The sequence below is a fragment of the Glossina fuscipes genome, unplaced genomic scaffold, assembly GCF_014805625.2.
Source record: "Glossina fuscipes isolate IAEA_lab_2018 unplaced genomic scaffold, Yale_Gfus_2 197, whole genome shotgun sequence".
Classification (NCBI taxonomy): domain Eukaryota; kingdom Metazoa; phylum Arthropoda; class Insecta; order Diptera; family Glossinidae; genus Glossina; species Glossina fuscipes.
In genome coordinates this window covers 720,530-738,976 of record NW_023998540.1, presented here as the reverse complement: position 1 = coordinate 738,976, position 18,447 = coordinate 720,530, and the positions used below count along the sequence as shown (strand labels likewise).

The 18,447-nt window shown below is 32.3% G+C and overlaps 1 protein-coding gene across 2 annotated transcripts in view; it reads left to right on the top strand.

Annotated features, from left to right (window-relative positions):
* LOC119641961 (hemicentin-1) overlaps positions 1 to 18,447 on the top strand; it is a 257,082-nt gene that overhangs the window by 83,995 nt on the left and 154,640 nt on the right. For both annotated transcript variants that reach the window (XM_038040896.1, XM_038040897.1), the window contains one exon: positions 9,610 to 10,915. In XM_038040896.1, the coding sequence (XP_037896824.1) occupies positions 10,468 to 10,915 (448 nt within the window). In that variant the 5' untranslated portion in view covers positions 9,610 to 10,467. The remainder of the gene's footprint in view (positions 1 to 9,609; positions 10,916 to 18,447) is intronic.

Sequence of the window (18,447 nt, the reverse complement as noted above, 5' to 3'; positions counted from 1 at the left end):
TACGAATATATATATATATATATATGTACATGTATATATATTAATAAATGCAAACATGTGCATATGCGTATACAATAAAACAGGAAATGGCATATTATTTTGCATATTTTGCTAAAGGAAATCGAATACTTCGACTAACTCGCAAATATGGTTTGTGTGCAATCAAAAGTATTCGTAATCGTAGTTTGTATATATTGATACTGAAGGCAATGCATTATATTACTGGTATTATATAGTTAGATGTATATGTAACAAAACATAAAAAAAAAAAAGAAGAAACAAAAAGGAGAGGTTTACTTGACTGAAAGCGAATCTCGAAGAGTCTCTACTTGTTCTGTTTTGACTACTGCTCTCTCTTTACTAGACTTTAACTAATTGATGTAGATTTCAACTCTTGAAAGTCACATTACCTGGTTTCAACGTATCTGAAGGATCTGTGCCAATTTACAATTTAAGGAAATTAATTTAGACTGATGTATAAATCGTAAAATTTCAAAGAAAAAATTTTATTCTCCAAATTTTTCAAATTTACTATCTAAACCGACGAAAATTGTACAATTTCCTCGCAAAATGATTTCTGGTGATTATTACTTTGCCACGTTACCAACGTTATGACTAACTTGATATTCCTCAGCGCTTTTAAAGCATATAAGACTAAAAGCTCTTTATAGAGAAAATTTGAATATTTTACAGTTGATAAAAAATCAATAAAATTGATCAGTTTTAATGCGTGTACATGTAAATAAAATATCTAACATATGAATGAATGAAAATGCTTATGTAATTGTGCTTGAATTTATTTATTTTTTTTTTTTTTATACATATACATAATATACATAAGTGTGATTAAACATGTACGAGTTACGAGAGCGGGCGAAAAATTTTTTAAGGGTCGCAGTGAAAATCTAAGAGAACTCATTTGAAATTATTTAATGGAATTAATGATGCATACTGTTTATCAGATATCGGAGTAGTGAGAAAAGAAACCGAGATAGAAAGAGAAAGAGAGAGAGAGAGAGAGAAAGAGAGAAAGAGAGATAAAGAAGAAGGACGTCTAAGCCTTTTAATTCATCATATTTTCATTATATTTGCATAGATTAATATTTTCCATAAATGTTACTAAATATACATTTACATCAATACGTGGCGAAGAGCGTATGTATGTCTGTTTTCATACAATATGTAAATGATAATGCATGCTTGGGTGCTTGTGTTTGTAAATGCACTGATTCATAGCTTGGAATTTGTGTTATTCTTTTATTTTTTGTTTGCTTACGTATAAGTTATACATATATATATATGGTACGGTCGTGTGTCGAAAACTCTTGTATAATTTGCATAAAAATTCTTTGCCAGCAGATAGCAAAGCATTTTCTAAGCATAACTCAAAGTTGGATATGCTGGAATGTGCTAACTTATGGATGCTTACATTCTATGCGTAACTGTAAGCACGCGGGCTTGCATGCATGCATGCATGTGTGTGTGTGTGTGTGTGTGTGTGTGTATGGTTGTGCTATACGAAAAATCTCTTAATAGTTTTCTGTGGTACGAATATATGCACAGTCTATACGCATGATATAGCCTAAGTTTTAAATGAGTGCTTACCACTACTTGCATATTCAGTCACACGTACTCTTGTTCACATCCGCACATATATATATATATATATATATAAATGAACAAATGTTGATCCATTTTTGCTTTATATTTTGCAATTACTACTTTATTTATTATGCCGAAAGGGATTATCCTTTAAGCATCCTGGGAAGCAAGCATTTATGCTTGCGTTGCTATTTTGGTGGGTTTAATAAAACTCCTCATACGCTATACACTTAACACAGTAGATGTATATATATGCATATGTGCACATATATATATCTATCTATAATGTTCTGTTTAAAAAACGCACTTGTTTGCTTGTTTGTCACCAACATTATGCATACATTCAGCTCAGCATGCATATAATCGCACAAATATACCTATACACATACATACTAATACACACGCACTTACATCTAAGCTTAAGCATTACATGCATGTAAACAGAGCAGAAAAAAAAAAAAAAATCATATAAGTACTATACAAAGGAGATAGATAGATAGATATATATGAGCATAAATTTTAGTGTGTATGTGTGTATGTATATGTCTAAGGATATACAACGGCAAACAATGCTTCTGTGTACTTGTGCATTTACATAAATGCATATTTTACATTCTGGCCATAATATTAACACAAAAGGACACAAAAGCTCTACGGTCGGTAGATAAATGAGAAGTTTTTCCATATCCTGTTTTATCATCTTTTCATTTTTGTTCATTTTTATTTTTTTTTTATTTATTTTTTTTTATTTTTTACTTTATTTTTTTGCGTTATTCTACTCTTAGCATCGAGCTTTCGATTAGAAGTTATTGTGAATTGTAATTGATATCAGAACAGTTTAGACGTTCCTTCAAATTGTACTGCACCTGTAAGGCTCCAAGGAATTCTAAACTCAATGTAAACGAATAAAACGAAGAAGTAGTATTGATGACAATGAAGAAGAAAGATAAAGATGTCAATGTAAACAGGATCAGCTTTTCACTATTCAAACGTATCCAGAGTGATGCTATTCTCAAAGAATATCTCTACACATATCCGTCCATTTTATCTTATTTCTTATTTTCTTCTTCTTTATTATGGTCTTTCGCAATTCATTTAAGCTTAGCAATATGTAATGAATTTCTCGAAAAACAAAAAAAAAAAAAAAAAAAAAAAAAAAAATTAAAAAGTAAAAGAAAAATGCTTTAAAAAGAAACTTTTTCTTTGAGTCTTCTATAGATATTTGCGCCTCGTCGGCTTACCAGTGTTTCAAATTCCCAGTTTATAAGACTCTTTCGTACTTTAGATACTTCTGCTGCCTTCTTGTATTTTCCTCCTTAATATCTATTCATATTTCACCCACCATCACCATCACCACCAGCACAAGCGCCGCATACGTTTATCATCAACGTGTGTGTGCATTTATGGAAATGGAAATATATACATATATATATATATAGATATGCAGACAGAATATTCCTTCTTTTATTGTAGATTATGATTAAGAGTGCAAAGGGTATCTATTTACATTTGCATTTCTGTACATTCGTATTCGCACATGCATTCATTTTGACAAACAAGCATTACATTACATATACACATCGGCTTATTTATATTAAATTTAAGCATAATGTTCAGATATGTATTCATGCGTTAGAGTGCATTCATGTAGAAATCTCGAAATTATTATATATTGCTACATAACATATTTTGAAAAGCATTTTGTAATTTCGTTCAATTTTTAGCTTTTTAAACATTTAATAATTTATTATGATTAATTAGCAGCAATAATTTAAATGAAAATTTTCAAGATTTCGAGACGACGTCAATTTGAATTAATCGACAAAATACATTCTTCGATTCGATATTTTCCATATACATATTTGGAGTTCAGAATCAATTTGAAAATCAAATTTCTTATTATCCAAAATCCGTAGTGCATTGCCACTCAAATTTTAAAGTCAATTTTAAATTTTATTCAAATTCACTTGAAGCGGTTTTAAATTCGTAAATTTCGGTACACTAGAAAGAAAGCAGACACTCTTGCCTCGATCCTTGTTTCATTGTATCATGTTTTCTTTTATAAGACTTCTGTAGCAATTGTGTCACCCAAGTTGAGAAATTTTAATCTATATTGCAATCAGATTTTAAATACCACAACTAATTTTAGAATAAGTTGACTAGCACTTTTTACATCTCAGTGAAAGTGTTATTGTCCGCGAACGTTTTAATTTGGTTATCGCATTTAAAGGCACGATTTGAAAAGACGAGATATTTGCGAAAAAGTTGACAATTACTTGGTTCCAAAATCAAAAAATATTATTAACCAATAAGCAATAAAAAGAGTATAGTGACATACCCTATCCAAAGTGAGTCGATCACAAGTTCTTCTGTGTTTTGTATATATCCGCACAATTTTAACATACGTTTATAAGTGTGGAGCGTGGGTGGTGAGTAAATACAAGCTAAAAACGATAGCAAAAAAAAATTAATAAATGAGGAGATTATAGTCGGGCAAGGCAGGCCATTAGATAGATACCCCAGTTAACTCACTCCAAGATTTACAGATTATTTTCATTCAAAGGCATACTTCTCCTCTTTTCTTCATACAGGACGCTGATCTTACAACTTAGTGTCATTGAATTTTTTTTATCGAATTGCTATCGTGAGTACATTTTCATCGTAAAACATTAACAAGTAGACCTTTTCGACATGCAAGTGCTTATATGTACTGAGATTTTGTAAAACATAGATCTGCGTGGATCAAATCCAGTAAGGTTGATTTCTTCGCCATTTTACTATTATGAGTCAACTTTCAGCATGGAATATTAGAAATTATGCTTTCTGCCATACAAAGATTGAGTTTTTCCAAAAATTGCCTCAAGAGAACTACATTTTTCATATCTAAAATTTCAAAGTAATATTATTCAGCGAGTCTTTGAAAAATGTAAGCGCTAGAGGTGCGCTTTGATAGCACAATAAACTAAGCCATGAGGAACTTTTTAACGGCTTAGGAAATTGAAAATATTGCCTAATTAATTTTGCCAATGTTTGTCCATCCTTAGGATCTTTGAAAAATGAAGGTTTGCTTTAAATTTTCTTAAAGTTTTGCTTTACTTTTTCTACAGTTTTCCACAATTTTAAATGAAAAACAATGCAAAAAAAAAAAAAAAAAAAAAGAAGATTTGATGAGACAATTCGCAAGACCGTTCGTTCATACTCTTGCAGTGTTTCATGACAATGTCATTATACAGTGCTTGCTTTGTTCTAATAAGTTAAGCAATAAAATAAGAGAAAATTGCAAGAAAAATAATGAAAATGTAACAGAAACCTGCTGAAAATGTTCTGGATAAAAGATTATTAAAATTTTCCATATGGCTGGTTTTCACATACGTACACGTGCACATATACGCGTGCATATGAAATTCCAACGAAAAGTAACGTAAGAGGGAACGACCAAGTTATGAAAAGTTCAAAGAGAAAATTTCATATTTTCAACCTATGTTTGTTTTTATTCGCCTTACATGTGCTTCTTGTGTAAAACGGGTTAAATTTCTTGCCCTAAGCGTAAAACATTTGATGCGAACGGCGGCCGTAAAGAGTTGATGGGCAAAGCATTGTATGTATTGCATACATAGGCTCATACATACAAATGTACGAAATAATTTTCATATATCCCCGAATCCTGTGTTGACGTAATAGCTTGAATTTATATGAAACAGGAGAGCAGCATGTTACGTCCAAATGCTGACTGACATTGAAGTTAAGCGTTCTGCTTCACTTTTTCTGTAGGGACTTCCTTTCTTCTTTTCATTAAACATTGCTTCTGAATAAAGAATAACCATTTCCTTTTACCGTTGTTATTTAGATTTCTTTTCACTAAATAATGAAATCCTTCGAGCATGTACAGACAAAAACTCTTACAATAACATTGACGTTACGAAAATAAAAAAAATAAAAAAAAAAACTGATTCTTTGTGTTCACTTTCTTAACTGGTAGTTGGTTTCCATGTGATCTTAGTGCAATTATTCATCATTATGCATCGACAAAGAAGACGCAGTTCTTGAAGGCGCTTGTTAAGGCCAAACAAGTAAAATGCGGAGGACTCTTACACAGAATTCCATAGAAATTCATAAAAATATCTGGGGAACTCTTAAGATTTGTTAACAAGTTGTATTTTGCATTCATTTTGTTTATCTTCCAAATATAATGACGGTTTTAATAACTTTCAATTGTTGTAAAATTTTATTAAAATCCATAATATATTCTTTTATTATAAATATAAACGCTAGCATGTAGTCATTTATGCATTCATTTAAGGAACATTTTTTTTTAATGTGATGTGTATCGCTATCTGTTACTCCTGCTTTTTCTAGACGGGGAAGACATTTTATATCGGAAGGTCAACTCGTGTTTGGATGTTATCTAGCATTCGTTTTTGATATTGATATACGGAAAGCAGCACTTAGATAGAGAACGTCATTGGGTCATTAAGTGAGACAAGCTCATACGGATACCGAATGGGACTGTCTAAAGATGCCACACATCCGAGTTCAAGTGCGACAAACTACTGGTGATAACGAAGGCTTTGAACGCTGTTGTAATATATTATCAGGCGTTGCCATACTAAAAGGACGTTTTTCCTTTTTGCTGTATTTGCAAATTTGACTTAACTAAAGAATTATTTTCGTCCATTTATCATAAGACAAGATCTCAGAGAAAGTAGAATCTAAGGCTGCGATGACCTAATGATAGACAGGATCTAAGGATGATTAGTTGATTTTAGATATCGAATGTTATGTTTCTTCTTCTTGGCTTTAATAATTGATTTAGAAGAGTGACTACGTTATACAAAAATCATTGCAGAACATTTTCTCATCTGCTATAAATTTATTATTTTCTGAATAGAAAATTTGATTATTAAATGTTGCCTACTCTAAGACTTTTCTTGTCATTTAAAAACTTTGACATAGTATTAGCATCGTTCAGCATTCATACACAAATACCTATAACAATTGTCAAAATTTTCGCACAATACAATTAGCCTACTTTCCGTATTTGGCCTTCATTTTGTCTTTAGCTATACATTACAACTACGGGTTGTTCGGAAAAAAGTTCGCTTTTACTTTTTTTTCAACAAAGATTTTAGTTGCACTTTTTCGCTGCAAAGTTAATGCTTAAGCCGCGTTGTCATTACATATTTTGACAGTTGACGTGGCAAGGATTATTTACAAAAAAATCTGTTTGAGTCCGTGCACTTGGCCATATTTTACTTTCTTACCATCGAAGACATAAAAATTCTATCCAAGCAAGAGAAAAATTATTGGATGTACTTGCAGAAGATTTATTGGCAGGACACTTCTGCCCAAATTAATTTATCCAGCATCACATGCTGGAAAGACAGCTGCATCTGATGAAGGTAACATCAAGCTTTAGTTGGCACAACCCGTCGAGCAACAATTCGGTCACTGAGAAATTACATATTTTTAAATCGATTTCTTGATCGTTAATTTTGATTTAAAAAAAGAAAAGGTTAAGGTACGGAATGATTTTTCCAACAACCCAATATACACGCTTACTGTATATTTATTCTAAATTTTATGTAATCATTTATTTTTATATTTTGTATTTCATATTAAAATGTCAATTTATAAACAATAGTTGATACTTGTTGACGTTGTTGTTGTATATATATATACATGCAATGCCTTCAAAGCATGTCAAATAAGTGTTAATGTAATAATTTTAAGGCCTTTCAACAAACTTTATACATAAAATTGTTTTGTTTGTAAAATAACTTTGTTATTATTATTATTATTATTATTCGTTTATTTTTTATGTTTAATTACACACACATAAAAAGTTGCTTTAAATCATTTTAAATCTCTTTACCCGCACACACACACACACACATATACATATATATATATATATATATAAAGTCCAAGCAGCTATGTAAATATTTCAATGTATTTATTTCGGTCAGATACACATCGTTATATAATGTCGACGTTCATGTACTGTTCTGTTTGTTTACTTTGTTGCACCAACGAAAACCATTAAAGGCACTTTACTATTACTGTTGTTGATGTTGTTGCCTTCACTGTTCTATTAACGTTGATGATGGCCAGTTTATGTGTGCGTATGCTTATATGGAGGTTGTTAAAATGTTAAAAACAAAAAAAAAAAAAAAAAAAAATAACAAAAAAAAAAAAACGAAAAAGGATTTTTAACATATTTATAATTTTCTGTTTTTACTGTTTTTAGCCTGCTGGTTATGGCAGTGTTGTTGCTTAACTACTTTTGTGTTTGCTAGAAGCTTCATAAATTATATGTATATGATGTTGGGTTTGTATGTTTGGTGAATGTAATGAAATGAAAACAAATTATGCCCCAAGGAATATATATATATATATATATATATATATACATATGTATACACGTATAATACATATATCTTGACGCAAATCATCAATGATGATAGTTTGGTGTAAAAATGTAAGCAAAAAAAAAAAAAATATTTAGACTAGGGGCCAATAATTTTCTCTTTGTGCTTACTACCGTTAATGGGGTCTGCCTTTGTCGCTTTCAGAAAGATACAAATATGCGAATACATACGCAATTATTTGCAGTCCTGACTGCGTTATATCCATTTTTATTTCTAAATGGATTTATTAGTGACCTAAGCCAGTCTACTACGAAGCGCACTGTACATAAAGTTACCCTGATCGAAATTTGAGATTTGTGTGCATCAGTTATGACCATTAGTTAATAAACCTTGCTTAGACAAATCATTGAAGCGTGAAATTTTTCTACATATCTCCAGCACTGTAAGCCATTCATAGGCATGCGGATATTATTAAAAAATACAAATATGTTTCTCAACTATGGTCAAAAAAAGTTTGTAAAAAGCAATTCTTTTCAGATCTTATGCGGTATTATCATTAGAAAATGCTATTTACTATTTGATATTATTTTTCATAAATCGGAAATAAAAATATTTCTTTCGTAATAATTTTATATGTTTCTTAGCAGATTTTATTGGTCATAGTTTACCAACTTTTCCCAAATCCCCTAATCACTAAAATGCATATGTAATGCGTAGGTATATCTGTCAGATATCCAATAAAATGTAAACATACAATCCTTTCCACCAACACACACAATCGAACCGATTGCCGTACATATGTTCATATCTTAATCATTCCGTCTCGTCAAATTCAAACTATAATCTCATGGTTTTTTATATTAATATTCAGTACAGAGCTACCTATCTGGTCGAGGGTTAATTACCCTTTCAGCTTACCACAGACTGTGAAATGAACTTTGATGGCTCCCTGGATGCCCTATATATTTCTAGAAGAAGACGTAAATACGTAAAAAAATGATGATTACTTTTGTTAGTCATAGGTCAAGATGATTACTGTTTTTCCCTCTACACCTTTCGTATTTTTAAGAATAAATTAAAAAAAAAAGCCTTAATGCAAACTGAATACACCATAGCTTCTCTTTGTTCACAACACACTCCGCTTGTGATGCAAGTGTATATTAAACTAATGCGGTCGTGTGCAACTACAAGAAAGATTTGAAATATATCCACTTTTCATCAAACCGATTAATTCATGATCACTTTCTTGATCCATCTAGGCTTATCTCTATATATTATTTCTTGTAGGCAGCTTTGCATGTCGCTAATTTTTGACACATTTCGATAAAATCTGTTACGCTGACGTGTCTTGGCCCAAGTAGGAACGCTCTTGGAAATGATTCCAATCTAAGCATTTTCTCGATCACATCCCACACAACGTCTTATTGTAAAAAGTCGAACGAATACTGGTAGGGTGGTGTAAACTATTTATTGGTGAGACCTGGTTCCTTATAGTGTTTGTAAATATTTGTAGTTAGAAATATAACTTTTGCCTTCTTAATTTTTACGCATATTTAATCTTTTATTATAATTGACTATAATTGTTATGAAGAAAAAGTAATTAAATAATTTCCTCTTGTTCTTCTTAATCTCTTTACAGTTTAATTTGATTGATAACATATTCGGTCTCAGTCACTCATTGCTCGTTTAACTATGCTACACTAGTGCTAAAACAATGAATGCTCCAAAGTATGCAATCAATTACTAAAATACTAAGACACTGTCATTATACGTGTTCTACAACTGTTTGTATGTAAACATTTTTGCTATTTCTTTATGCTTTTAATTCTATTCACATACAAAATGATGTGTGAATACATTATGCAGTAGAATGCGTACAAAATTATGCTATACTTTAACAGTGGAACGTTTGAATAATGAAGTATAACTTAAGGCACATTATGGAAATAAATAGAAACCATTTAAAAAAAAAAACACACCCGCAAAGTAAATACAATGAAAAAATGTATACAATTAAACAACTAATTAGCTTCTAATTGCAAATAAAATAAAAAGGTAAAAGGAAAACATAATAACAATTTATGCAAATAAATTGCAAGAAAAAGTAGCCAGAAAGCACTTTAACTATACTAGAGGAAAAAAGAAAAAAAACACAAAAAAAGAAAAACGTAATAAAAACAATTTTAAACAATAACTCATATTAACGGTGTGTAAAGTAAATGCGGATATACTCCGTGCCTACGATTTGTACATAAAGAAAAAAAATAAAAAATAAAAAACTGCTTAAAGAACAATAACAATAGAAATTAACAAAACGAAACACGAAGCAGAAAAGTTTATTTAAATTTTTTTTTTATACTATCTAACGGAAAACGTTTCTTACATAGCCGCAGACACACACAAACATACGCCCACACACACACACACATTCGTACACACTGATAAAAAGCATATAAAAGTGCACATTTATTTCACTTACATTTCCATTCCGTATACAATGCCTATAACTAAGCAATGCATACATCAAGGCTCTTGTGAAGCCGCAAATACATTAACATCAGAAGTTTGTGAAATAGCAGCAGCAACGGCAACACCAACAACAGTTACAAAAGTAACAACTCTAACTACCCCGGCCACAATTTTCATGCCTGCTGTTGTACGTGCTATTCACACTTGTGCTTCATCGTTTTCACCATCGCTAACATCATCACCGCTACCATCATCAGTACCATCGTCAATACCACTGCCACCACCAACAGCATATAACTTAACTTCAGTAAGTACGTCACCAACATTAGCAGCAGTAGCAGCAAAAGCAGCATCACTGTTACCGTACCGAACGTTGAAAATGTATTGCCGCCGTTTTTTAATAGTAATTGGCCTCGTTTGTTTACTACACTCGTGTCTACTGTGGAATACCGCTGCCGCTTCTATTTCAAATCGTGGTAAGTGCAAAACTCACTATATATATATATATATATATATGTTAAATCTCGTTCCATCTCTGTCTCCTTTTATTAATACTGCTACCACTACTGCTACTACTATTACTCTATATAATAGTAATATATACCTACATTTATGTATTCCCTTTTGTTACTTTTGCTTCTATTATTCCTTCCATCTTCCATCTCTTTACCATATGCAACTAGATACGATGTTTTATTTTTTCGCTTTTTGTGCTTTACTGCGGCTGTTGTTAATTTATAAGCACCAACAATTTTTCTAGTAAGGTATAATTTCTCAAGAGGCATTTGTTAAAAGCAACAATACAAACAATTGGAGCATGCAGGTGCATATGTGGAATTTTTGTTCCGGTATTACAATTTTGAGTACACTTTTCAGTTTGGTCAGACAGCATTCCCGAATTGATTTGATGTATATTGAAATGAATTAAAGAAGAAAGAAGAAGCTTTCAATTTTATAGCTTCCGTCAAGGCAAGGATAGTAACATTAATTCTTTCACTAATATAGGAAATAGGCTTCATCGTGAACGGATATGCTTTAGTCATTCAAATCCTTCTTGAGGAAGATCCCCGTGTTCGGGAATTCAGGCGTAACCGTTCAAATTTTGCAATAGCGCGGTATATCTTAGCACTTGCTCCTGATTTGCAATCGGAATCACTGTTTCTCTCTTTGTTTCCCATTAATTCTTTATTAGTTCTTTCAATAAAATAAAAATAACAGTTTAAAGAAAGTTTACTGACTTTGCTGTAAATATTTATCTCTTACGGTTGATTCCGCCATAACAAAAAATGTCGGTGTTGGCAGCGTGGCGGTAATTAATCACCACGTGATCACTTTCTGTAACTAGAAGCAAAAATAAAAAGCAAACTATACTTTATTCCAATGCAACAAATCAGTCTCGGAAGATTGCTGGGTTTCTTAAGGTCCACAAGTTTGCTTTATTTCGCTAAGCGAGAATAAACTCGAATGTGTATTCCTATCTGAGAAATTTGCCTTTGGTAAGAGGTTAAATTCGTTAGGCGGCGATATTGAGTGCAATAATGCGATGAAGTTTTCCGTGCTTCTATTCAACTTAATTTTCATTAAAACTGCATTTTCTACAAGAAAACTACAAGTGTGACTTTAGTTCGTCAATAATATGAAGATTTTTCAGAAAGTTTAAAATATGGCTATGAAAAGTACAGGTTTTATAAAGTTTTTGGCGTAAAATATATTGCCAGATAGGTGCTAATAGATGCTGCTGGCCAACTCGATACTGCTCGAGTCATATATGAGTGTCACGGACTTATCACACACTACAAATCTTATACATACCAACGGTGAAAGTATTCCTTTCACAAATGCAATGTAAATCGTATTTCCAGACAAAAGGTATTACTTATCGATCAAATATTCTCTAATACTCTCAAATACTAGCTAATACAGCGTCAAGATTTTAGTACAGCTTGACCAAATTGAGACGGCTTCACCCCTTGACCGCCAACTACATGTGAGATTTGCGATAATGAAACTAAGCCATAAGCACGGACCAAGCGAAAACAACTCGAGTTAGACTCGTGGTTCAACTGCTCTCGATAATCTCTTACAAGTTCAATACATGGCTGAATAACTTCATGGTCAGACGCGCGTCCAATCTGTTTGTCTACTAAGGCCACAACAATCGGGAGATGGCGTGTAGATCAAGGAGTAAATTTATTGACTATAGTAGAAATGACATCACTTACTTGCTCATCTTTGTTATTTATTAGCAAATAACCAAAAATGGATAATTTACATAAACTAATCAAAATTGCTTTGAATTGATTAGTTATTCAGCTATTATTTGCGTAAATTATACACCATTTTAAATATAATATGAAAACTATGAAAAACATTCCCTCCTTAGAAACCAACTCTAAAGTCCTATCACTAATTTCTCTATAAGTAATACGTGCTTGCATAGATTCTGCTCATGTTTTCAGTTGAAAATGGGATTTATTGAGAAAAATTAATTAAAATATTTTCTGACATCATCTACGACTTTTTCCCATCCTTGTGGCAATATAGCGATACCGTCTCGAAAGAACGATATCGATTTGGCAGCGATCCACTTCTGCAGTATTTCGAGACCGCGTGCCAGTCAGTGATGTTGCATCGATCTGAACAAGTGGAAATCGGAAGGCGCTATACCTGGGTGAGTCAGAACTTCCCATTCGAGCTGCAACAGTGTATCCTTGGCAATAGATAATCGTGCAAAAAGATGACTATGCGTCTGTTAGCGCCTATTCGTGCACCAATGCCGCATTCAATTTGTTCAATTGACAACGGTAGATATCTACAGTAACAGTGTCAATCGGCTTTAGCAGCTCGTTGTCCCGCACATCTTACTGATCCCGTCATATGCGCAGCAAAACATCTTGGCCATGAATATTCAGCTTTGGTGTCGATGTAGATAGCTCTCCTGGACTAAACCATTACCTTTTGCGCTTGGGATCCATTTTTTCATTGCCACTCACAAAACGTTACAGAGCTCGCTCCTTTTTTTGCCTGCCACGCAATGAAACCGCGAGTAACTCAATAATACAAAATGGAAAACTGTTCTTTTATATAGACAAAGATCAAGAACATCGAATTTAGCTGTGTATTATTTTATCGTTTTCATCAGTAGATGTCACTGATCGAAATACATGCTAACAGCTAATAATATATTCTAAGGTAGGATGTTCGCTTTATAGCTTCAGGGCAATAGTTGCATACATTAATTGACTCCATTGCTTGTACTCTCTCCTGATGTGTACACTCTGTCGTGGTAAAAAAAACGCTTATTCATGACACTATTGTAAAAAACTCGGAAGCGGAATGACAAAGAAGAAGGAAGGAGATAAATCTATATCCCACGCATTACAAGATGCAGCTCTCGCATCTGACAAGATTACTAGACAGATATCAATTGAGCTGTTTGATGACAACAATTTACAACAAACACTCAGATATTTAGAATGACAAAGCTGAAGTAGTACGTGTGTTACTAATTTATTCCTTCCTCTGTAACTCCAATCTTACGCTTATAATAAAAACTCTTCGAGCAAAAAACGTTTAGCTAAATATTTATATCGTTTTAAATCTCGAATGATTTAGAAAATCTTGCAAGCTGATTTTTAATGTTTACTGAGTATATAAAAGCAATTAAAACAGAATCTTTTTTTTCTTTAGTTTTTTTTTTATTTACTAAACATAAATTCTCAAAATGTTATTTATTAGTTAAAATGACGTTGTGTTTCACATTTTATATTTAGTAGTAGACCACAACACAAGACTCAGATGGCGTAAAATATAGAAACTTTGGCAAAATGAAATTTAGATTAAAACAAATATGCCAGCTACAGTGGACTTGGGCGAATAGTGGATTTACATTTGAGCAATTCTTCATAACAACGAATGGTTTACTAGCAAGATTAAAGTATTAGCTTATGCTGGGTTTTTCAAGCAATTCTAATAAATATTTGAGTTAAGCTATCAAAAAAAAAAAAAAATAAATTATAGAACATAAATATGCTGCAGGCCATGCTTTCATCTTTTTTCTGGGCCTTCGGTAGTTATCACGGAATGCTGGGCTCATTATACTAAATGTAAAGTTGATTCGAAAACTAGAGAAAAATTTTATATTTTTCTGACAATTATTCATTTCTAGTAGATAGTAAGTACATCACTCGATCTAGAAACACACAGATGCTAAAGGGAATCAGAATTGTTTGCTGTTCAAGAATTTATAGAGAGAGATAGCTCTTAAATTATTAAATAATTCCATGTGTTTATCTCTTCAACTTATGCATCATGAAACTACGTCGGGACAATAATACGAAAAGTTTCAGCTTTCAGCAGTAAAGGGTTGAAGTACATGTGAACAGACAGAAGAAGAAGAGTGAAGTTCGAGGACAGACGTGTCGACCAGCGGAGTGACGGGCAAACGGATCGACGAAGTGGTGGACGAACTTAACGATAAATAAATGAAAGGATGGAGGGATGAAAGCATTCATGCGGTGATGAACGTACCAGTATGTGGACACGCCATTAACTTGCCTAAGCCTATTTCCGTTAATCAAAAATACGATTTGTATTCTCCGGCTACTCGATTTTATAAACAAATCTTGCTCCTCGGAAGAGAAATTGTGATCGTCTGGGACGTAGAGTCAAGTTTAGATATTCACCAGTTCTACTTGCTCGATTGGAGGTTCAAATCATTTCAAACCATACTGTACTAGCGCAGAAACTTTAATATTTTCAGAGCCTAAAGCTGAAAGCAAAACCTCACACATATATGTTCATTAAATTTTTACCATCTCGTATGGATAAATCAATCCGGAACCTCAGCTGTGTATACATCGAGGTTACGAGTTGAATGAACAGAAACCAAATTGTAAAGGAGGCGTCTACGGTATCCATAATTCTCAAAACGAATTATTGATGCACACAGAGACAAACTTATTCGTACATATAGTTACCGATGTTTACATATCTACAAGTTGTGTTTTTGTGCATTTCTGTGTGTGTACTTGTTTTTTTTTTTTTTTTTTTTTCTTGTCTCATGTCGGTTTCGATATCCACCAAAATCTCTTGGTAATATGATATTTTCAATTTCCATTTGTTGACGTTGTTTATACATTTTTTTGGTTAGTAGTTCTTTTTGGTTTTTTTTTTTGTCTGTGGCCAACCATATACGCGTACGTATGTTTACAATTGGATGAATTGGTGCGTTTCAGGGTTATTTTACCATTTAACAGAAAGAATTTTTATGAATTGGTAACGGTGTAAGCTGCTACTGGTGTACATGTAGATAGAGTTTATGTGAAAAAAATTGATATAAATTTTTCCCGAAAAGAACAGATTGTTTTTGGCTATGTGTGATAAAGCACCACTAGTTACTCGAAAGAAAGGAAAAACAAAATATTTATCTAAGTGTACCGATTGTGTCCTTGTATGTTTTTTTTTTTTTTTTTTGATAAAGTAGCAGTATTTATATTTCGATTGCCCCTCATATATAAAAAAAAAAAAAATAAAAAAATAAAAAAATAAAAATAAATAAATAAATAGAGAATAAAATTGAGTAATCGAACGGATTGTCTATGTCTAACTTTATCCACAGGATATATGACAACAATTACAGTGACAGTTAGGGGTGAAGGAAGGAACGTAGAGAATAGTTGATATATTTCACAACTGAAACCGCATGCGAAAAAGACACGTTGTTGCGCGTTTTAAAATTTGTTTTACGTTGTTCCTTTGGTTTTTTATTTGTTTATTATTTTTTCAATTTATGTATAATAGCCATACCTCAATTTTTTTCGCCATATCTATATTATTCGATTGCTTTGTGCAGAGATACAAATTTACAAATGCAAATCCAAACAAATGTACGGTTACGTTTCTGTTCGTACGTTTGTGTTATGTTGAGCCTGATGGAAATTTATAGTTGTGTGCTATGGGTATATTGTATCTCTTTCTAAAGAGTTTCCTACCCACACACAGTATACAATGTCAACCACGTACATTAAAAGCAGGAACGAAAAAGTATTTTTTGTTGTTTTTTTTTCTCTAAAAATCTACAAATCTAAGCAAGTCTTGTTGCCATAAAATCCCTTAAAACCTTGCGTTGGTGTATTTTGAATTTGCTTTGTTTCTTTTTTCACTTTTGTTTAAAAGAGAAAAAATAATAAATTCCTACTTGTACTAGTAGTGGCAGCACTAATAGTAGTACTGGTATCGGAAATATAGACAAAAGATAAATGATTACATTCTTCAAAAAAAGTAAAAGATTTCACGTGCGATAGGTGATATGGGTAAGCGGCAGTTTGCAAAAAAAAGTCCTAACATATAATGGAATATGCTTAATTATTCCAAACGTGTACTTGATTTGAACGCTCAAGGGTAAACGACTTTAAAATTTTTGTGCCTGCGTTTCTGCCTAAAATGATCGATAAGTTAGATGAAAGGAATACCCAATGACGAAATATTATAAATTACTTTAGTATGAAAAAAATAAGATTTTCCCGCCATCTCTAAATAAGTCGGTGAATCAAGATACTACTACTAAAGATACTTTTCACGTCCGAGCCTTATATGTCAAAGCTCAAGCAATGTCTTTACGATTTCTCTTTATCAAGCCAGATCCGCTCAATAAACCTACGCCGTCTTTAAAGAAGTACGCAAAACCTATTTACTATTTGAGATAAATTTCACAGCCGAGTCCTATATCCTCAACCTTTGGACGCAGTCAAAAGCTGCTCTAATCGCACTCTACAGTATCTCTCTCTCTCTCTCTCTCTCTCTCTCTCTCTTTTAAAACAGATTTGCCCAATGACGCTACGCCGTCACTAGAGAAGTAGGCAAATCAACTTACTACGTTTTAGATTCGAATCTTATATTCCGACATATGCCGTGACAACCACGTCAATATACTTAAATTTCATTTATGTGACATATAAATTTTAAATCCGCAGAGAGTCCTTAGAGCGAAACTAAACAATCTCCTTTATATCCCTGTTGAAAATTTTTTGGTTACATTAAAAATTATTGCTTTGTTTAATAAAAAATTTAATAACTATTTATAAAATATTCTAAAGACCCTCCGTAGGATATGTACAAAAAAAAAAAGAAACTGAAAAGAGATGTCAATGAAAGGAAAGCTAAAGCGTATTGTGGCATCCCCACAAGCGCAGATAATCCTGAAGTAATGCAACGTTTGGATAGATGAAAGGGACAACAAAATGCTTACTTACTTACAATAGTCAACACATACACACATAGATAGATTCGCTGGGAAAGCATTAAAAGTTAAATAGTTACATCCCTACGACATTCATTCATTCACGTGTGTGTTGAATGTTGCGAAGAATGTATATAACTTGCAAATGTAACAAAAAAATAAAAATAAAAAAAATTAAAGAAAAAGAACAAATGCATTCTCCCTTTCTATCTATTTTTAGCTTAGTTATGAAACATCAGGAACTAGAAAAAATTGCTTATTTTGCGGTGCTAAATATGTTTTTTTTTTTTTTTTATACTTAAGGTAATCTGCCAGCGTTCGTACGTATGCACCTTTAGAAAACAGTGAATATATTTAGGTATGCGCACATGCATCCTTGCATAATGTTTTTAAGCTCATTTCCGGTTTTAACTGTGTAGATTGAAAACCAACATTTAAAACAAAAAAACAAAAAAAAAAAAACAAAAGAAAAAAAGCGGATAAATATAATTTGTATCCTTTCTCTCCTTTTCCTACTACTACGACTACTACTACTACTAAGTGCACCAAATCTTAGATAACTGCGAGGAGAGGTTCGGTGAGCATTATCTTTACGTGTGCGTGTGTATGTATATATATATATATATATATATATATATATATGGAATTAAACGTTAGAGAGAATACTATTCGTTTCGGCTTTTTTGTTTGTTTGTTTGTTGTTTTTTCTGTTGCTGCACTTATTTTGTTTTAATAATAATCCTCCGAGTCGTTAGAAGCTGCCGTTTT